This window comes from Papilio machaon, chromosome 3 (assembly GCF_912999745.1).
Source record: "Papilio machaon chromosome 3, ilPapMach1.1, whole genome shotgun sequence".
NCBI lineage: Eukaryota > Metazoa > Arthropoda > Insecta > Lepidoptera > Papilionidae > Papilio > Papilio machaon.
In genome coordinates, this window is record NC_059988.1 from 6,560,680 (window position 1) to 6,583,586 (window position 22,907).

Sequence of the window (22,907 nt, forward strand, 5' to 3'; positions counted from 1 at the left end):
CTGATGATAATTTCAATGTACCTGAAAAGCTTTCATCACTTATAGGAGCTGATGTATATTTTACCATACTTTTGAATGGTAATATTAAATTGTATAATGGCCCTGTCTTACAAAATACACTCTTGGATATGTGGTGGGAGACACTGTCTCTAATAACTCATCAAGTAAAATGAAGTTTAGTGTCAAATTTTGCTATTTGTAATCCTGAAAAAACTAGAAAACATTACAATTACAATTTTATTGTTAATATATAAATTACATGTCATACAAGTAAAAGCTATAATATCTATTATACAACAGTTTTGGTGGAATGAAAAAGTGCCAGAGGTATCAATGTGTAATCTGGAATAAATACCAGCAAAAGATATTTCTTTTAAACACAAACTAAAACATCACCATTAGGTGACTATACTCATTACACATGTACATTAAACTGTGACCTGTATCTTTACAAATTGGTTAAAGATATTCATTTGTACTTTAAGGCTATGATTTCCTAATAAGTAGTTATAGGTATAAAAATGGATTGAGCTCACCATGTTTCCTATGTTATAGTCATCGTCTGATAGTCATCAACATGATTTCTGGTTTCCTGCTTATTAAGGAGACTTACATGACAGGAGCATCGTTTCAAGTTCAGTTGCTATTTACTCACAATTCTTCAACCAAAGGTATTTCCTTGGAGTCACTCAACATCTTTAAACATGTCTCTCATGTTTAGGGGTAACTAAAACCTGTACAACTGAGTTGAATATTACAACAATGTCAATCTTAAGGAAACAACTATATTAGATTGAGATAGAACCCACAAGGTCCTCCCCATTTCTGATTTACAATGAAATTCCAGAAGTATTCAAAAAATACAATCTGACAGCGGAACATCTTTAACAACTTCACAAAATTTTACACAAAAGTACATCTTCATGGCTTATTAAATTAATTCTAAAATTGTTACCTAGTAGCACATCTACATGGCTGTTAACTGTCTGTCTAACAACACATCTACATGGCTGATAACTGTCCGTCCAACAGTACACTTACATGGCTGATAACTGTCTATACAACAGCACACCTACATTGCTGTTAACTGTCTGACCAACAGCACATCTACATGGCTGATAACTGTCTATACAACGGCACACTTACGTTGCTGTTGTGACATTAAATTAAAACAATATCAAGGATAACCAACTCTGTTAATGATTATTTCAAACTGATTGAATTGATATCTGTAAATTAAAACAATATAATAGATAGCTAACTCTGTAAATGATTATATCAAACTGATTTAATTGACATCTGTTCCTGGGTTCCATCTGAAAGATATCCGGCGCACCTCCACCATGTCGTGAACTACTTCTCTGTATGCTGTAGTCACGAATTGTCTACTATAATTATACGTACCTACACACGCATGTGCACACGTATCTGAATCGAGGTACCTACGTACCACGTCGATATTTACTCTAAATCGGGCTGCACCCGTCACTTAATCGAGATACCTACGTATCGCGTCGATAATAACTAAATCGGAATACATCCATCACTGAATCGAGATACCTACGTATCCCGTCGATAATAACTCTAAATCGGGCTGCACCCGTCACTTCATCGAGATACCTACGCATCTCGTCGATCTCTATGTAAGATGAACATTCTCAAGCAAGGGTTTTGCAACCCGACAATCTCTGTCTAAAATGAACATCCTAAAGCAAGGGTTTTAAACCCCGCACATGTCTATCTAAGATAAACATCTTAGAGCAAGGGTTTTACAACCCCCCAATGGCCTCCACCACCCCTTACAGCCATCCCTGTCCACACGGTCTGAATTTCTCTGTTAAATATGAACAAACAACTCACCGCAGTGATAGTGATACGACACAATAACATCGCATATAAACAGTACGTCTGATATTAATGGTAATTGTTTAATCGCTTACCAACTGGTTCTCTAATTCATCGCTTACCAACTGTAACTCTGAATCAAAACTGAATCTCAATCTCTGTGTGCCCTTTTATATTATTCAGCTAAAGTGAGTAAAACATTACCCTCCATAATTAAAATATTCTGCAGTTGACAGGAGCAAAATGTTGCTAGTTCAAATACTTAGTTTTTTACCGAACTAATTCGCGTGCGTTCGCGACACCATTCAATCTCGACTCAAAATCAACAAGCGCTTGTTTCAATCGCGTCGTTTAAATAACTCATTGCCACGCTTACTTGTGCTTAATTTTCATTTACTCATTCAAATTGAATGTATTACATAATAAAGTGTTTTAACACCACGCTTTTCTTTCTAAACAACTATGATATTAGAGTGAAACATCGAAAAATCTTAAAAAATTTGACTGCAACAGCCTAACAGATGTTGAGTGGCAATGTAATCTAAGAATGATATCGATCGGTTCTCATTTCCGATTATCTTTGCTAGCGTTACAGTGCAATACGGCAGTTAAACACGGTTATGTTTTCTTTAAATTCAAAATATTATTTTGAAAAATTTCAAAGATAATCAGACAAATGACAGTGTATTTATTTTATATCAGATATTATCAGTGACTATTGTAAGCGTTGTACCACTCCACGGTGCGGTGCTAAATAATTTTCTGCCCTGTTTTTCACTTCAGAAATGTATTTTAAATTATTAAAATTATATTGCAGTAAATGAGGTTAATTTTAAAAATTTTGCTGTAACTTATTAAATCACAAAGAGATTTAATTAATTTTCAAGATAGATTTTCTGGTTCGTTAGCGGTTAGTAAAGCCTGTTACAAACAGTCTCAGTGCCGCTTTTACACTGAGTGCGATGAAAAGTAGCCTCGTTATAATGGTTAACCACTGGAAAAAACAGTTGATTAAACCAATGCAGGTCTTTTGTGATATTACGTTCATGACTATTTATTACAATTTCTTTTACAACCTAATGACACTAAATAAATACTAGTATCAATAGTAATGCAAGTTCAAGTAGCATAGTCTAACTGCGAATTTCCACTGTGAAAGAAACTTGTATAAAACATACTGTCATTCCTCTCCGTCTTTTTTTTAAAGATGTAGCAAATTAATGAACTAGCTGTCGCCTGCGACACTGTCCGCGCGGCATTAAAAACAACTTAAGTAAAAGTTCATCGAGATCCGTTAAGCCGTTCTGCAGATACCTTCTAACAAACATCCATCCATCCAAACATTTGCATTTATAATATTAGTAAGATATAAGTATTACAGCAGTGAACACGGTTACTTTACAGTGGTTCCTCCCTTTGAGTAAATAACTTTCGATTTTTAGATTGCATGCAAGAATAGAGCCGTAGGCATGTGAAATTGTGTCAAGTTTAAACCATACTCATTTACATTTGACTCTACGAAAGTGAACTTTATAAACTCAAATGAAAACAGCAATCCAATTGCATACTAAAAGACATACAAAATTAATATATGCAATACAAATATGTTTAAGGCTTCGTTATGACAGTGATTTATACACCTTTTTTAAGCGTAGCTGGTTCTTTCAACATTCAAATAAATACATTGTATTGCATGAGAATTAGGTCAAGAGCAATCCACAGTCGGTTATTTGAACTTTGACAAAAGAACGCTGATTGCCAATCGACCAGTGATAAGAGGTAGAGAGGATCGATTTTTACTTTACCTTTGCCTTAAAAAGAATACAGTATTATTGTATATTCAGTTGTTTTATATATATGACTGATCCCTTTTGGGTTAAGTTACCAAAATGTCTGGATATATTATATGCAACATTTCATATCGTAAATTGGTCATAATGAAACATTCATAATGCCTATCCTAAATGTTCGAGCATCAACTACTTACTTAATATTTTAATACAGCGTATACAATAATTCAGTTTGCGTTTAGTAGCAACAAAGTTGATAACAGTTTGAGATTAATTAACTAATATTAAACTTAAGTTTAAATGGTTATTTCCTTATAGGAAGTTAAGCCTTACCTATGAAGTACCTATAGAAACTTAAAAATACAACTTTAGTAATTTTATCTCAACAAAACACAACTCTACATTAATACATTATCCCGAACTTATGTACTATTGCATAGACTTAAATAATTACAATGGAATTAAGCTTTGTCAAGTTAAAGCCTTTAATTAAGCTCAGTGAATAACTTAAAGGTCAACGCTGAACGACATGGACGCTTTCACTGAAACTGTAAAACCCTTGTCCGGTCAAATTGAACATTTACGAGTTTCAAGGCATTGCCATGCACGTTATTAATATGTATTAACTTTACTGGATGTTCTAAACTTAATTTTAGTTTCTAAAGAACCGAGAATTAATGTAATTTATTTTTTTACTTTAGATTACATTTTGTTTTTTTTTTTACTTTACAAATGCATGTATACCACATTGGTTTAATATTATTAAGCATAATTAAGTAAATCTCTGTAATAATCTCTGGCAATCACAACACTTTAAGCTTAAAAATTTCTGTTGTGTATTGTATTTTAAAACTTCAAATGTATTGATATTTTAAACCTCCGGCGAGAAATACCTTGTAGCCAATACATAATTTAATTATTGAAATGTTTATATAAATTATAACTGTCTGTTGGAGTGACTTCGTGTAATATTAACGTGAGTTGTGAACGTTCCCGGATTATGTCCGTTGACCATACAGATTAACTTACGCAGACAAATATGCCGGCTTTAATTGAATGGGAAAATAGGACTGAACGATAAAACAGATAGTTACAAATATGCAAGAATAGTGACTGAAAATTTCAAATATCGAATTTGAACAAAGTTACATATATTTTTAGGGTTTTGTCTTTTTCTTGGTTTAGATCTAAATTATTGCAACACAAAAAGACAATAGTAAAATTTGTATCATAGTGAAGATGAAATTCGTAAATAGAAATTTTACAGGCAATTGCTTCCTTCATATAATTTATTAGGTTTCCTACAAATATTTCAAAAAAGGTCCTAAAATGTAATCTTAAGTCTAGTCTAATCATGGCTGTAATTCCATAATATATACTTGTATTTTACTATCTTATTTCTAAATATTATAAACATACTTTAATTATATTAATCCGTAAATATTTGTCAATGACAAAAAGTTTTGAATCTAATTTAATCGTTAAATGTCTCTGTCGCTTATTCGAACCCTTGTCTAAAGCTTTCAGAGCGCTTTATATAAGACAAGGGAAAGTAAATACGATAGTTTAATGTAACTTTATCCACGTGGAGTAATAATAGGAGATGTTGTGAAGATTTAAAGCCATAAATGACAATGAAAGATAATTGTTGTTCTCGTAAATGTACTATTTTATCTTACTAATATTATAAATGTAAATGTTTAGATATTCGGATGGATAGCTGGATGTTTGTTACAAGGTATCTCCAGATCTGCTAAACGGATCTCATAAAAAATTTTGCATAGTTGTAGAACATAGTCTAAAAGAACACATACATAGGTTACTAAATAAGTTTTATTAAAAATATCGTAAATCCACAACGCCATATATCACAAAAGATAAAAAGAAGCCTTACTTCTTTGGCTTTACTTCATCACAGACAGAAATCTATGATTCGTAAAATTTTGGACGATTTAGCCGTCGTGAAGTTTGGTACCTGTGAACAAGCATCCATCCTAGCTTTAGCATCATTTACAATATTAATATTGATTCATTGCAATCAATTCATAATAATTGTATCGTTCATTGCGCACAATGTTTTTTTTTTTAGTAAGGTTTTAAAATATAGAGTAAAATAGTAAATTTAAGGTTTAATTGCACTACATGTAAACATTTGTACAGAGCTTGGTACTCATATTGTTAATATCTCTTGGATTACATATATGTTTCAGTCTAAATAGGCGCATGTATTTTCGGAGTCTGTTTTAGGGATTGTGTGAACAAGTAGGTCAACAGAGAATCAATATAAATAGAACACGCTAAAACCAGCTAACGGGCTAAAATACCTTAGGCCTGAAAAACAAAGATAGACTTGATAGTTACACTGCTTTCAGATGAATTGTATGAAGTAAAATAGAATGGATATCTTCGATAGGGCTAGGCCTAGGAAGAAATGGATGGATTTTAGAAGGATTAAGAAATGAATGAAGACTACAATTTCGAATGGTAGATCTGCATAAAAAACTAGTGCACCCATATTAGGTGGAAAAGGACTAGGAGATAATGATCTTTGATGCCCATCTGTTTTTATGTGTTTTTTACATTAAGTTAAACCGATAGACCAAATATTAAAAAAACATTTATAAATTACTTTTATTTGTGCTTCTTGGATGGAGAAAAAAATTAAATTTTTTATAAAACATAAATTTAGGTCAAGACAAACTTCACGCTGCGTGATATTATTTTAATAACACTGCACTTATGGACATTTTACAGTATACAATGCCATAGAAATAACACAACTTAATTTAGAAATAATTATAAAATAATGTTCTTGCGAGGTAAAGGGTTTTTTTTATTGAGTTGAAAAATACGGGCTTTGACAATTGAATTACGGAAGAGAATAAATAATTGTGTTATCAAGTTTACCTTCTTTATTGTTATCGATATTAGTTGATCCCAAACATCTTACCAAAATTAATAATATATATACTTATAGATATTTATAGATATTTTAAATGGGAGACAAATTGTTCTGGCTTTTTGGTATAATTATTCAGTTAATATTTTATGTAATTAACTTTACATCTTTTGTTTATAATTTTTCAAAAACAACAACGACAGAATAACTAATAATACATTCATAAAGTAGTTTTTATTTTTTTATACAGTTTGTATTGTCAATTGATTGAAAAAATTTAACCGAAAAATGTTGTTTTTAAATTCACTGAGATAATTACTTTCTTGTATACTCCAGAATATTTACTAATAGATTATGCTGGTTCAGTTTTAATTAAATTTCAGGCCATTTGGAAGACTAGTTCCGTATTTTGGTTCGTTAACCGTTAACTAAGGTTGTTACGGCAGCCAACGATGCTCAAAGAGAAGAAATCTTGTTAATAAAATACCTTATAAAATATTAAATTTAAATCTCGTTGACGTTCACCACAGTGAAGGAATGCTTTGTTACGTTTGAGAAATTAAGTACGCTGTATTCTAAAATTTTAAAACATATATGTATATATTTTTAATATTTTAAAACGAATGAAAGAAAATAATAAGATACTTTTCGACCATATGTGGTAAATTATAGGCATTTGTTCCATGAATTTTTTATGTACGGATGGACGGATGTTTGTTAGAAGGCACCTCCAGAACGGTGGCATAGATCTCTCTGAAATTAGATATAGATGTAGAACATAGAAGAACACGTAGGCTACTAATTAGGTTTTTTTTAAAAACCGCGCGGACAGAGCTGGGAGCGATAACTAGTTTTACTTTATTTATTTTCAGTGCCTCGACTCTTAGATAGGAGTATAAGTGATCAATTGACTATTCCAGTGGCGTTTCACACGTTTACACAAATAAATTCAATGAAACATGCCTTAAATGTGAAATCGGAAAAAGGCTAACATCACGACAGTTCTTGTTAAGGTACAATGAAAAAATATATTAGTCCTTTTTAATACTGTATCTATTAATTACTGTTTTAAATGTTGAATGAAATAGAATGGTTGAATTAGACCAAGACGTTATATTTATAAATTATACAAATCTAATTATTATTTATACATACCTTCTAACAGCATTTAAAATAAACAAATTTTTAAGTTATTTTTAAGTGATATGATAGTAAAATTATTTACTTGATATCGCGCTAATTATGGTATTAAACTTCACCTTGAAATCCCATGAGTGTCGAAGTAGCGAACGAAAAAGTTTGCACAACATGATCGATCTGTTTGTTAGACAATCTTCTATCTCGATACTGTTTGTTTCAACTTGGACCAATGCCAATAAAAACTATAAATACTCAAAGTGATTAAATAGAACGACTCACTAATGTAAGGCAAATTACATTTTTGTACCGGAGAGTGTTAAAAAGTGTGTGAAAAAAAATCTCCTCAATTTTGAGCAATGAACATTTGATGATTGATTTAGTTCACAAATTGTAGTGGAAGTATTTTTATTAGATACTCTTTTATAAACAGGTATATGATTGGTAAATCAATTCTGTTTGTAATAGTAAAAAATGTGTAATGTTGTAATTTACAAAGAACTCTAGTTCATATAAAAACGTAAATCTGTACGCTGGCCCTTTGTGGCGTCGGAGTAATAATGAAAAAATAAATGTAATAAAAAGAAAGCAAAAATGGAGCATAATTCTCGCTGGCCAGTTATTGAGGAAACTGGCCAGTGTTTTTGTTCAAGGAACCAATTTGCTTAAACAGTTCTTTTCCTAAGAGTAATAAAACCAAATTAGCAATTTTGTTTTAATATTTTATATACTGTAGTAATAGTAACTAAAATGATAAACAAAACATTCAGTTAAATTCGACGTAATGACAAAGAAAATGATCTACGTAACCTCATTAACTTTCTATTGAGTAAAAAACGGCCTTAATTTGACCTGTGATGTGAAAAACTTGAAGCTTAATGTAACTGACCTTCGTGATCGTTACTTGGAAAATGTAGTTTTACTTTTACTTTCGTCAGCACGACTGTAACTCGTAAAAACTGTCGTGACAAGGAAATTGGGTCAAGAATAAGTCATAATTGTATTACATCAGCTTTTATCGCGGGAGTCATACTCGCAGATATTTGCGTGGTAAAAGCCTTTCGATTTTGACCTGAATACATTTTCTATCGAAAAGTAATGTAATTCGCTTGTATAGAATTGCGACCCAAGATTCATAGATCATATTCTGACAATTCTAATGTTATGAAATGATATCATTATTTTTCTTATGTTATATGAATATGGAAAGAAAAACAATGGCATAAGTAATAACATCGATACATGTATAAATCGTCGTATCATATAATTTACGTAAAAAAACAAAAGACCAATAAGAAACTTGAAGAAAAAATACATTAATGTTATCAATACTAACTTTTGTTGAATCACAGAAATAGTAGTTTTTTTTTTATTTAACACGTTAACTGCGAGGCCATTTTGGCGGAACTTTCAGCCAGTGCGTTTGAGGCCTGTTCGTGGCAAAGTTGAACTTTTTTCCAGTGCTATTGAGGCCTCTCCTGCCTCACAAAATTATGTTTTCGAAAAACATTTTTAAAAAATCCAAATTAGACGATATTTGCTTGAAACTTCACTCTTATGAACTTAAATATGTGCATAATATGAATCTAGCTTCGCCTGGAGTTAGGACGTTTCGTTAATGAATAAAGTAAAATTAAAAATTTGTCATCGGTTCTGCCTCAAATCGCACTGAAAGGAAGGTCAATTAATGCCTCGACTAGTGATGGGATTAAAAGAGAGTTGTAGTTACGATAAATGTTTATTGAGTATTAATCACAGAAAATGTTTTTCATTAAAACATGGTAAACAAAAAGATTTGTCACACTGGACACAAAAAGTCACAAATTTTTTAGTTTTCTTAGCAGCTTGCGTGCCATTAAATGTCAATCTTAATTTTTCGTAGCAACCTACGCAGCGCTTTCTTTGACCATCTCTTTGGAACAAATGATCAGCACATCTGCCGATAGGAAATCTTGGAATAAAATATATATTTTAGATCATCAGCAAAAACATTCAACGTTCTCTGTACATAAACGATGATCAGCACACAATGGTAAAAATTGCCACTATGGACTAAACTTCGAATGGAACTGTGACTTGCTTAAAATAACAGTGAAGAATAATCCACAACTGAGCACACATTTTAAGGCAACACCCATTTGCAAAACAAAATAATGATGATAATTGAGTATTGTTAGTGGTGAATGTGCGTGCGTGCGAATATTATATTAAGTATAAGACGTACTAATCGTGCTATTTAAGTAGAATTAGTTAATAGTAGCTTGGCTTTTAGTGTTGTGTTTCTGGCTTGTAAATACATTCTGTGTCCGATTTATGCACTTTTGGTTCATCATAGACAAAGGCCACCCCCTTAAAATTCAAAGTTGCAGTAATTTAGGTTTTGTATGGTATAAGTAAAATTTTTACCGAGGTCAACATAGTTTCTCATAACTCCAATAAACATTTTCAAATAAGTCAGATGAGTACTTCATCTGACTTATTTGGTATTATTGGTTTAAAACGTTAAGGATTTTAAAATAAAGTTCTACGCTCAATTTTTAATAAATCCTGCCAAAACGTCCTCGAAACTCGAAACGTTATCGAAACTTTCCACAACACTAAGCTAGGATGAGCAGCGCCCGCGCCGCCCGCGCTTCGTGCAGTGCGGCCATGAGGCCTACAAATTTTGAGATAGATTTGACCTCAATCCGCACTAGGCGTAATTAATTTCTTTTCAGTGCGTTTGGGGCCTGTAGGACCTCATTTTTATCTAATTACGCCATTGGGCTAGATATCGCAAGAGAAACATTTCTATATATTTGACTCTGTCGTACTCATAGAAATACTGATCTAGTAGCCTCCCGCACAGAGCGAAACAACCCGATTTTGACTGCCGCACCAGCGAGAAGTCACGCTTTGGGCCTGTTCTGCCTCAATCCGCAGTTAACGTGTTAATAAATAATATCGCCATTATCCAGCAAATACCGTTAGCTCAAAACGAGTTGTTTGTCTGTACAGCAACCACAAGTTCAGACTTCTAACAGCATTGGCCTTGGTAGGGTAAGCTATTTAGAAAATGACTCGCTTGCCGCGCCATACTTTATACCGCTCATAAAAAACATTGACGTGATTGCATGGAAATTGGGCCAAGAACAAGCCATACTTGTGTTACATCGATTTGTGTCGCGCCTGTCGATACTTGATGCGAAGTCTGCCATCTTTGACCTTCAATAAAATTGAAGAGTGTGCAAACTTTTTGCTCCACAACGTTTCAGACGATTGTGAAAACATTTATGAATAAGTAGTTACTCAATTTGTTTAACTCTATATTTATTAAATAGTAATTGAATCCATTGGGTAAGGCCTTTGCCCAGCAGTAAGCAGGTAATGGCTGATCGTGATGATACCTTGTATGTGTACAATGTACATAGCTCCAAATTTTCTAATGAAGATTTTATTTTGTTAAAACTTTAATGTGACATGAGATGGTTTTGATCAAACTTGTATTTCAAGAAGAAATTATATAGAAAATTTTTCTTGTTTCAATGAAAACCTTAAAAGTATGTGCTTGTTTTAGTTCTATTTATTTTTAAAAAGAATATTGTACGATTCAATTTCTATGTTTAGAACTTTATTTTGCTTTCTTCTTTCCCGAACGAAAAGTAATAATAGTTTGAAGCCTTTGGTTTGTTTACCGTTGGGTCTGCACAAACACGCCACTGAAACGGGTAGGCCAATTTCTTTTTAATTGAAAGCTAATATTTACAATATCGATATCTTCCATCGAAGTTTACTTTGTCCTTGTTAAAAATGTGTGATGTGAGATAAGTAATTGATTTAATGACAAATTAAAATTGAAAATACATAGTTGCTCGATCTTCTTTAATGAAAAAATAGCAGCTTCCAACCTTTATGCAAGATCAAATTTCGCGAAGATCTCAAAATAAACACTCGTCCTGAAGATGGGCTCTCGACGGGTCCGAAATAGTCGGTGCCGTCACCGGAAGATCATAAATGAGTTAAGCCGTTCTTAATTAATTTATTATAATGTCTCACGAAAGTTTAAACAATTTAATGAACTAATGGTTTAAACATTTAAAAAATAGATCTCCACTGAAACCAACGAATAACGTTTTCAATTTCAAGTAACTAAAAGCAATAAAAAAAGATCGCATTTTTATTCCAAAGTATGAATTGGAACAAATTCAGCGAGCTATTCAAATAGTCGTGCCTTTAATGAATAAAGTCATTTATTCTCAAAGAATATTAGCGGTTTTATATGCCAATTATAGCAGCTAATAAAATACGAGGCCACTGAATAAATGATACAGCGAGGGAGAAAACTTTTACAGTTATTGGCCCTATTTCAAAGTGAACAAATGCCGGCGTGCCAGCTGTGTCGTGTGCCTCCACCCTTATTTTAAACCAGCGCCCTCTATGGGCTATATGTATTAAGTAAACAATTTTCTCAAAATGCGGTGGCCGGCTGTGCTCGCCAAATTTTTATATTAAACACATTTTTCCGCGTTAGTTGGATAAAAATGTTTATTTAAATTGGATACGAAGAGTTGTATTTGTTTTTAATCTTTTTGCCGTTTTGTTTTAAATTGCTTTAAACAAAAATGTTGTATACATCACATTAATACATGAAGCAAAAAGTTTGTACCTCTTTCTAAAGAAATTTCCTTTTTAAGGAAAATCAGAAACACATAATTTGCCTAAACAAACTTCCAAAATAAAATTGTCTTTGAAAACAATACATCATTATCGGTTATTATAGGTTTTATAAAGGTTTTATACATTTTCACTATTTTTTTATACATCGCTATAACTCTTATGACGTCAGAAAACGCAGGTTCCAGACATCTCCTTTGAGTTTTTAGGGAGAGAAAAAGATTTTTCTTATAGATGTAACTAAATTATCTGAAGATTTTAGCACTTAACCAGGGATGGCGAAGCAATTGAACACGTGCCGTTAATGACATGTGTAACAATATTTTGGACACGTCACTGAATACAAAGTGTACTATTATATTTAATGTATAATAATTAATGTTAATTTTAATTTGAATATAATTAGTAACGAATTGGTATTCTTTAGTGGTGTAGCATCTCTTATCGATTGGGCCACGTATAAACTTTACTTGTTTACTCCGACCGAGTTTCTCCGGCAGGCGGGAGTTTATGTAAACACTTCCAGTTCCCTTTGTAAACAACCTCATTTGTTTTTCATCTGTAAATATGTTGGAACTATCTGTCTATCTGAAACTCCGTGATTAATGTGCAACAAAAAAATTATGAGGCGAATTTTTTACGTGTAATGTAATGTGTCCCACGAAAATTAATCCTGAAGTAAATACTTTATTTGCTAGACATGTATTCATCATCAACCTGCCCTTATCCCTATGGAGGGTCGGCACAGTATGTACTACTACTCCATACATCTCTATCAGCCGTCATATCTGAATTTACCCCCTTCTTACGCATATCCTCTTTCACACAATCCATCCATAGTTTCTTTGGTCTTCCTCTACCTATATAGCCAGCTACATTCAATCTCATTACTTTTGCTAGACATGTATTATTATTTGAATACCTTTATTTCTTGCTTCTTCCTCACATGAAACACAATATTTTATAACATTATAATTCGCTTTAACTATTATACTCTATGTCTTTGAGCCTTTATCTCATTTATTTTACGTTGCATAAAAACATTACGTTTTACGTCTCACGATATGTAACTTATTCCAATTATCACCAGATTCAATTTCCAATACGGTATTTTCACTACAATTATATTGAATTTAATTAAAATCTTAACTAAAACGTGCAATGCGTATTACCTGATACTTTGATTATTTACATTTCGGTGAAATATGTGTCATTTGCGATCAATTCAACATAATTAAAGTGTTTAAACGTTGCTGAACGATTTATCTCTCAAATTATGTCGACCCATACCGTTATAATCTTATCATAACATGAGTTTTCACTGCCGAAACATTTGAAAAAATATATTGGTATTTTTTTCAAATAGCTAGTTAATAACTAGAGGGACGATTTTTTTAAACAATTCAGGTTAAATTTCTGAACTTATATTTGAATCGATATAATTGCAAAAACACTTTCAGAATTTAGAACTAGATTTCGGGAGAAAGAAATAAAATGTAACATTATGTTAATATCTAAAATACAATATTTCAATGAACATGAGTTTATATCAAAATTATTCGCAGCCAAATAAGAAAAGTTATCGAGAAATTTATGTATACGGCGTCAATAAAATCACATACTGAGTATTTTTAATATTGGATTGTATTTTTTGTTAGAATGTTACAATTTCAGAAATGCTCGAAGTTATTCTAGTTCTGTTGATGTTCGACAATTCATTAGAACAAACACCAAATGTTAAAGATGTTAGAAGTAGTGAAGAGTTTGGAACGAAGCTGGTAACTGGTTTAAGAGAAGATGCTAATTTGGATTTATCAGCGGACGAGGAATACGAGGATTTGCGAGCCGAATTACTGGCGTACCACACCGCCCTGGCATCTCTTGCTTCCTCGCGAAGTACGTCTTTTCTTACTCTTTGGTAGTTAATAATTTAATTCATCAATAATATTGTTTATTAATTTAAAACTAATATAGTAATCAGGAGATATAAATATGAGAGTAACGTCTCACTCGTCAAAATCAGTTCAGGTAACAAGTTGCAAAAGAACTGACATAAATACGAGTAAAAAGCAACAAACTTACATATGAAAAACACACGTGTGTGTGTGTGTGTGTGTAGCGGGCTTTACTCTCTTTTGTCAGTCGAGTTAAAAGTAGATCATTTTAATACAAGTATACGCTAAAGAACAGATATATAACAAGATATATGTCTTCTATAAATTCTCAATTGATTTTCTTCAGGGTCGATGATGACGACACCGTGTTGGAACCTCGGAGGGATTTGTATTGATAGTAAACTTTGCACTGGATTTCGCTTCCTCACCGAAGTACCCGGCTGTAAAGATAAGATAAGGGTCTGTTGCTTCGCTTGGAATCGTTTCAACGTAAGAGATATGCGAGGACACGGAATCGGAGCGTTAGCTATGCCGTGGAGTTTGCATCGTGAATTCGGTGGAAAGGGTATAAGTGTGAAGGAAGAAGAAACGCAAAAGAAATTAAAGAAAAAGAAAAAAGTTAAAACAGAAAATACGTTACGATCGAAAGTTGTAGCGGTTATTTTGAAACCATGATTATAAATAGTTTTTAAAGCATTTCAATATGATTATCTTGTTTTATTATTTTCATTTCGCGTTAGTCTTGGAAAAGAACTAGTTGATAACGGCTGCAGACATATACGTTTTTGAAAAACATAAAAGTTTATGCATAATGTTCAATAATGTAAAAATTTTGACAACGCAACGGAAGAACGGAAAGTTGAATTACGCATTTTATTATAATTAAATTACGATTAAAATATTTTGGTTAAACAAAGTAATTCGCAACCAGTAAATATTGCAATTACGCTTGAATACACAGATCTTCATCTAAAGATATCAAGTTGGAGTCGCGCCAATCGGATTAACTAGTGATTTAATTTTACTTCAAAATTACGTGACCAACACAGAACTGGCTTTTACAGTCGCCGGGTCAATAACTACTAAATTTATCACATTATGACTATATTTCTTTATCATATGCACATTTTCTGTTAATAAAACTAAAAAATACACCTGGTTGATGTATGCTAAATACAATGTTCTGTGATCGTTCTGCTGATAAGCAATGCAATATACATCCTTTGATCTCGAATTCGTTCGACATTTGAATATTTAACGAAGCAAGTCGGATAACCCTGTGGAATCAAAGTTGTATGATAGGTGATGTAGACGTTACACGGCAGATGGCTCTGCAAACAGCATTTGATATTCATGTCGGGAACAATGCGAGGTTGTCATGTATACGGAGGATGCAGCTACTGCTCATTACAGCCTGTCTGGTAACTAGCGTCTGTTGCGTGAAACTAAAGATACTACCAACCTATGTTGCCATGAGCAACGTACAGAGTTAAAATTGTAGTGGGAATTTTGATGATAAAGTTCTTTTGTTTTAGGAACCTAATTAAGACTTTTTAGTCTACGAATTTAGTTCTATGAATAAAAATTAGAAGAATTATTTCGAACGTTTTTGATAAAAAAAAGGATTTTTAATGAAATTGTGCCAAAAAATTATTCACTATTGAGAAATACTAGAATACAGCATATTAAAGCCATCCATAATGTTAATATTCCCCTTTAAATAAGTGGAATATTTATGGTAATCATAAGACCATAAATTGGCAGCTAAAGATCAATATTTTTATTTATAGCAGGCTAGATTTTCTGACAATAATAGGAGCCTGTTGCTTGTTTCAGGACGGAGAATGGAAAATGAGAGAGGTGTACAACAATGACAGCATATCCTCGCCGCGAACGATGACCCGGCCCGGCTCGGGCCACGCGCCCTCCACTCACTCGATGCCACATTACATACGAAATTTACCGTTCCTTAGGCTATTTGTACCATTCGTATGGGCGATCGCGCTCATGTACACTAAAATAATCGCATCCACCAGAGTGCGCGTAAACTTTCACTATACAAAGCGTCCTTTAGTCAAATTAAAAACAACTGTGAATAAATACCTTAGTTTACGAACTAGTAAATTGCATTACGATCTTAAATCGTTAGTTAATGCTTTAGTGCAATTATTCGTTGTTGCCAAGTGTTTTATTTATAAGATAGGAAAATGGATTTGTGCAAGGAGAGGGAGCGGGGTGAAGAAATCTCGAATGTTACTGCTTTTGTATATGGGCGGGTTCAACCGATATAGTGAGGGTCGGCTTGATAATGATTTACATATCGGCGGAATATTTCCTATGGAAGGCGAAGGAGGCTGGCAGGGCGGCCAGGCTTGCATGCCGGCCGCTGAACTGGCACTGGCTGACGTCAACGCAAGATCTGATTTATTGTCCGGATTTAAATTACTACTACACAGCAATGACAGTAAGGTAAGCTGAAAAGAAATATTACTTGCGGCCATTATAAAAGTCGTTAAGAGATCGCTAAGGGCGTCCTTGCGGTAAAGGTAGATGAGAAAATGAAACAATGAGATTTCATATTAACAATAAATAATAAGTAAGATATTAAGAATTCAAATGCTTTTTAATAACAATACTGGTAGTAGAAGGTACGCCTCCATGCACTTAAGTACGTAACATCTTCTTACGTAGGTACAACAAACGGTGACGCTATAATGTGCTCATTTGTCTTATCAGATTATTACACGACATAAATTATTTTACTCACTATATGAACACGTCGCTATGACGTCATTGGAGTGACGTTTCAAGTTACGTTCCACATTGTTAAGTACAGAACAATATAACATAACATAAAATTCATTAAAGTAACTTTAAGAAGTTATAGAAAACAAATAAACAAACGAACGATAAATTTCAAACGTGGCGACCATTATTCTATTTTACATTTTCTATATTTTGTTTAAGTGGTATATATAATAAGGCTAGCTTACAATATGAATTTAGTGAGAAAAAATGTCTTTCCGGAAATATTTCAGAATTTTCAAGTTTGAGGAAAAAATGTAAACTTTGTCTATCATGAAAATATTTCGAATTTGGATTGAAATAGAAGACAAATATAGTAACAATTGTAGTAGTTGAAACCTTACTAATATTATAAAATGTGATCTTACATAAATGTTTCCGTTGTCAGTGTGAACCAGGGCTTGGTGCAAGTGTAATGTACAACTTGTTATACAATCCACCGCAAAAGTTGTTGCTGTTGGCCGGTTGTTCTACAGTTTGCACCACGGTCGCCGAAGCCGCAAAGATGTGGAACCTAATGGTCGTACGTATTACTTACATTACATAATAGTAACAATTTTCTCGCCAAAAGAGACATTAACTACTTAAGCTTTCGACTTAAGTGTAATTTATATGGTTTTGAAATTTTTTGTTGAATAAAATAAAAACTATTTTAGTAACATTAATAAAGGAAACTACAATAAAAATTAATGTATAAATAGTTAATTATAAATGAAACATTCTCTTTTAAAATAATCAAACCACCAAGGCATACATTTTTAATATTATGAATAGACATAGTTTTACATCGATTTTTTGTGCTACACAACCACTAACAGTGTGAATTTTTGCTACCGAAACTGCGAAATATGTATCCAAAAGTTATCATTATCTATGTTTTTTTCCAAGTGAAATAAAAGGGTGCGTACACATGCTCCGACAGTGCAATTCCATAGCATTGACAGCCTGCGATTGACAAATACTATAGTAATAACTAGAATTACAATACAGTTTTCGAATTTTCTCCACCGCAAAGATAAGTTTGTCATACTTTTTTCTTCTATCTAGCTTTGTTATGGTGCATCATCACCGGCGCTATCGGACCGCGCACGTTTCCCGACATTGTTCCGAACCCATCCGTCAGCGACGGTGCACAACCCTACTAGAATTAAACTAATGCAAAAATTCGGCTGGTCCCGAATAGCTATACTACAACAGGCTGAAGAAGTTTTTATATCGGTGAGTTAGTTATAGGTATTCTTAAAAAAAAAATCAACCTCAACCCATTACTAATTACATAGAATTCTGTTCTGCTATGCTGTTCGGTTTGAGCTTTGTAACTTGGTTGATATACACACAGAAACTGTTACATTTAAGCATTAATTACTGTTGAATTGAAAATATTGAATTTTTGAGTTAAGATTTTCAAATTATATATATCTCTATCAGTTATGTTTAAGATCTAATTAAATGTTATAAGAAACACATAGAAGTATATTGGATAACCACATATAATTCTAAGAAATGTGTTCCAAGTAAGAAGTTTCATTATCCCGAAGGCCTGAAAATAATTTGCTCCAACTCAATATACCGAACATTGCAATACATATCAAAAAACCTATTATTTTGTTATTGAAGACGACTTTGTAATAATAACAGTATTATCATTAGGAGTATTTTCTTAAAGTAAATTGCGCATTTTGAACGTAAAACTTTCTAACCGTGATATTCCACTACCAAAACACTTTTAAACATATTTTATTATGTTTATGTTATCTCTATTAGTTTGTAAAGAACACGAAGGATGGATATATGTATTTTATAACACTATTTAACAGAGGGGGCCCTTTACAATTTTGGCAAATGTCTATGATGTCTGTCAAACTTGACAGCAGAGATAGAACCAGCGCAAAAGATTAGTGTTGTTCAAGTCCGGTCTTTATATTTTTTAAATGTCTTTGCACGCGACACAACAATGAGGGTACTTTGTGCACAATAGGGTGGCCCAAAAAAATAAAATTTTTGTTTTTTTCGATTCTCGTGTGAAAATATGTGAGTTTACTATGTTTTAAGAACCTCCACCAAAGGACAGGTTAAAAAAAAATCTTAAAAGGTCGCTCAGAATTTTTGAAAAATTCCAAAATTGCCGAAAATCAGATTTTTTTTTGTTTTAATTTTTTTTCTCGTCATGTCATCTTTTTAAGTGTAAAATAATATAAGGATTCTGAAAATTTTACGTCAAAATTTTATTTTCTAAAGGTCGCTCCGAATTTTTATAAATTTCCAAGGTAAATACTTTATATCTTTTTAAAAGAGAAATTTATAAAAATTCGGAGCGACCTTTAGAAAATAAAATTTTGACGTCAAATTTTCAGAATCTTTATATTATTTTACACTTAAAAAGATGACATGACGAGAAAAAAAAAATTAAAACAAAAAAAATCTGATTTTCGGCAATTTTGGAATTTTTCAAAAATTCTGAGCGACCTTTTAAGATTTTTTTTTAACCTGTCCTTTGGTGGAGGTTCTTAAAACATAGTAAACTCACATATTTTCACACGAGAATCGAAAAAAACAAAAATTTTATTTTTTTGGGCCACCCTAGTGCACAATGTAACAAACACATCTATTTTATATCCCGTTTTCTTATTATTATACTTTACATTGTCGTATACTTTATTTAACGACTCAGTGATACCTTCAACTAATGTGTTGGTGGAAATGAGCCTTTTTCAGAATATAGGTATATAAGAATTTTATATTATACTGCATACATATTTATTGGTCTTACTGTTACCCGACTAACTCAGGAGGCTGATATTTTTCGCGCAAATGTATGTATCGTAATAGTCTTTACATTTTTTCAGGGAACCTAAGTTTAATAAGTGAATAAATTCAAAGAATTTATGTAATATTATTAATTTTAACGAACCAATTAAGATAAGAATTAATTTTCTTTTTGCAAATCCCATTAACACATTTTAAACTTTTAACGAAGTTCAAAATTTTCAATTAATTAAATAACTTTATCTTATTAAAGCTCAAAACATTTATTAAGATTTTAGAAGACCCTTAGCATTGCAGTTTAAATTACTAGCTAGTCTTGGGTTCATTACCCAGCTGAGGTGAAACCTTAGCCTTATCGTGAAAATATAAATAGATAAACGGCTCGCTAAATATGTGTTGATTGTTATGATATGATGCTCTTGCCACTTCTCTGTGTAACTTAAAATAAGGAAAAACATGTAGTGTGTACACAGTGTAGAAGGAATAAAAAGGTGATTTAGATTTTTTAATTTTGTTTTAGACTGTTGATGATTTAGAGGCACATTGTAAGAAGTCGGGTATAGAGATTGTGACCAGACAGTCTTTCCTTTCGGACCCGAGCGATGCAGTACGCAATCTACGAAGACAGGACGCTCGAGTGATCGTGGGATTGTTCTATGTGGTGGCCGCGCGACGTGTCCTATGCGAAGTATATAAACACCGTCTCTACGGAAAATCTTACGTTTGGTTTTTTATTGGTAAGTAAATATCAAAACGAGAACATCCATAGTGTCAAAGGTAAATAATTAATAAGAAACATTGAAAGAAATAATGCTATACGCTAGTTTCTAGAAGCCTTGCCAATAAACAAAAATCTTGTCAATTTAATCTTGTCAAGATAATAAATGCGAATGTTTAGATCGATGGATGGATGAATGGGCGGTTGTTTGAAGGAATTCAGAACGACTCAACGGATCTGGCTGAAATTTGGCATGGATATAGAATATCGTCTAGAAGAACACAAAGGCTACTAATTAAGTTTCTTTTTTTTTCGGCGCGGATGGAGTCGCAGTGACAGCTAGTTGACATATAATTCAGAATCAAATTAAAGTCACAGTTAACAAAAGAAAATGGTAATCAAAATTGATAAGACCTTTCAGAATCCTTGCTATGAAATAAATAATCAATATTAAAATTATTCCAATCTGTATAATATTCTATCTATTTATTGCTGTTTTACTTTATAAATTGCGTACCGTCGGTTTTATATAACTTCATGTTTAACTGTGGGTAATACCGCTGCGCCACACCTTGCGAGATTTAATTAAATTATGCCGCTATTTCGCTACAATGAGACACCTAACTGATGTTAGCCTAACAAGTTACTTCATTACGCTCATATCCATGTCTAGTTTCACAGTTTTAAACAAACAAGACGAAATAATTTCAGCATAAGATATGACAAATCTAGAATTAAATTGAGCCACATTTCTTATTTCTTTTTAGTCGAAAAAGTTTTAATTAATTTTAGGTTTCGTACTGAAAGATCCTGCAATGTCTGATATTTTTTTTAATATTTTTCTTAGATATTATATTCAGTGAAACGAAATAATTGATATATCAAGTTCATATCCATATTAATGAACTAACTCTGTGTTAACTCACTTTAAACAAAGCGGGGATCCAATTTTCATATCTTAATACACTCTGGCTCACTCCCAAACTACCTAGTTCATAGTGATTTAGTTCACTTTGTGGTGTTGAACTTTATTTATTGAATGCACGATAAAACTGAACTATCAAAATATAAATAAACTCTGTATCTAAATTATTAAGGCATAAATATTCGTGGTTGCTTTAATTGAATATGAAATGATGTTCCATTAATTTATAACTTTATTTAATACCATAGGTTGGTATGAGGATAATTGGTTCGAGACAAATTTAGAACGCGAAGGCATAGACTGTACTGTGGAACAGATGCGGGAAGCGGCCGAGGGCCATTTGACTACAGAAGCTCTTATGTGGAACCAAAATGCTAATCAGACTACTATATCTGGAATGACATCTGAAGATTTTAGGTAAACAAATCAGTTTATTGTGCAGTTTCGTTCACATATGTAAAATATGGAATAGTTCCTTTGGTAATTTTGTTTCTTTAAACAAAGTATTTTCAATATCAAATAATTTTGTAACCAGGTCTCGTTTAAATGAAGCTCTTAGAGAAGCTGGTTACGACATCGATGGTGAAAGATTTCCAGAAGGCTATCAAGAAGCACCTTTAGCATACGACGCTGTTTGGGCTGTCGCACTCGGTAACATTCTGCCGATATCATTAACTAATGATAAAATTATTCTGGATTCTATAATCAAAATTTATTCTTCTAGCTTTCAATAAGACTATGGAGAAATTGGAGAAGAACGGTTTAAGCTTGAAAAACTTTACTTACACCAATAAAAAAATTGCTGATGATATCTACGAAGCAATTAATTCAACATCGTTTTTGGGCGTTTCTGTAAGTCTTTAGAAAGTTTGTTGTTGTGGTAACGATTGGTAGCATGAAGTAGTTATGATGACATATTTTTTAATAGGGATTGGTTGCTTTTTCATCGCAAGGAGACCGAATAGCACTCACTCAAATAGAACAACTTTCTAACAATCATTACGTGAAGCTTGGATATTACGATACGCAAGCTGATAACCTTACTTGGTTAGATAAAGAACAGTGGGTTGGTAAGTACTTTTATTTAACAAATATCCGAATCAATTTGCATACACTCAATTTTAAAAAAAGTTTTTGACTTTATAAAAGTTCTATTCGATTTTACTTAATAAATGTTATATATCATGTTAATTAGTTTTTTCTGTGCTTTGTTAGGTGGTAAAGTACCTCCAGATCGGACAGTAGTGGTAAATGAACTGCGTACTGTTTCTCTACCACTATTCGCTTGTATGACAGCGCTTTGTATAGCTGGGATTTTGGCAGCTATCGGATTGATCGTATTTAATACGATGCACATGCATAGAAGGTAGCGCAATCATAATTATATTTAAATCTATATCAAAATTTATTCCTCAATGAATCATAAGTCAGACATAAAATCTCTAATATTAAAAGCTTAAGCTTAAGTTTTGGT

At 32.5% G+C, this 22,907-nt stretch overlaps 2 protein-coding genes across 3 annotated transcripts in view; both read left to right on the forward strand.

Annotated features, from left to right (window-relative positions):
- Nucleotides 1-22,907, forward strand: part of LOC106710332 (gamma-aminobutyric acid type B receptor subunit 1) — a 40,489-nt gene that overhangs the window by 11,952 nt on the left and 5,630 nt on the right. For both annotated transcript variants that reach the window (XM_045686381.1, XM_045686380.1), the window contains exons 2-10: nt 16,056-16,688; nt 17,413-17,547; nt 18,072-18,242; nt 20,311-20,527; nt 21,682-21,850; nt 21,969-22,084; nt 22,158-22,285; nt 22,362-22,503; nt 22,649-22,799. In XM_045686381.1, the coding sequence (XP_045542337.1) occupies nt 16,071-16,688; nt 17,413-17,547; nt 18,072-18,242; nt 20,311-20,527; nt 21,682-21,850; nt 21,969-22,084; nt 22,158-22,285; nt 22,362-22,503; nt 22,649-22,799 (1,847 nt within the window). In that variant the 5' untranslated portion in view covers nt 16,056-16,070. The remainder of the gene's footprint in view (nt 1-16,055; nt 16,689-17,412; nt 17,548-18,071; nt 18,243-20,310; nt 20,528-21,681; nt 21,851-21,968; nt 22,085-22,157; nt 22,286-22,361; nt 22,504-22,648; nt 22,800-22,907) is intronic.
- Nucleotides 13,977-14,894, forward strand: LOC106710316. Its single transcript, XM_014502333.2, has 2 exons — nt 13,977-14,220; nt 14,566-14,894. Exons 1-2 carry the CDS (start codon nt 14,001-14,003, stop codon nt 14,892-14,894), a joined length of 549 nt encoding a protein of 182 aa, XP_014357819.2. The 5' UTR covers nt 13,977-14,000.

Coding starts and splice junctions, on each gene's coding strand:
- LOC106710316 (XM_014502333.2), top strand. CDS start 14,001: ATGCTCGAAGTTATTCTAGTTCTGTTGATGTTCGACAATTCATTAGAA. Junction 14,221..14,565: donor ATCTCTTGCTTCCTCGCGAA/GTACGTCTTTTC, acceptor GATTTTCTTCAG/GGTCGATGATGACGACACCG.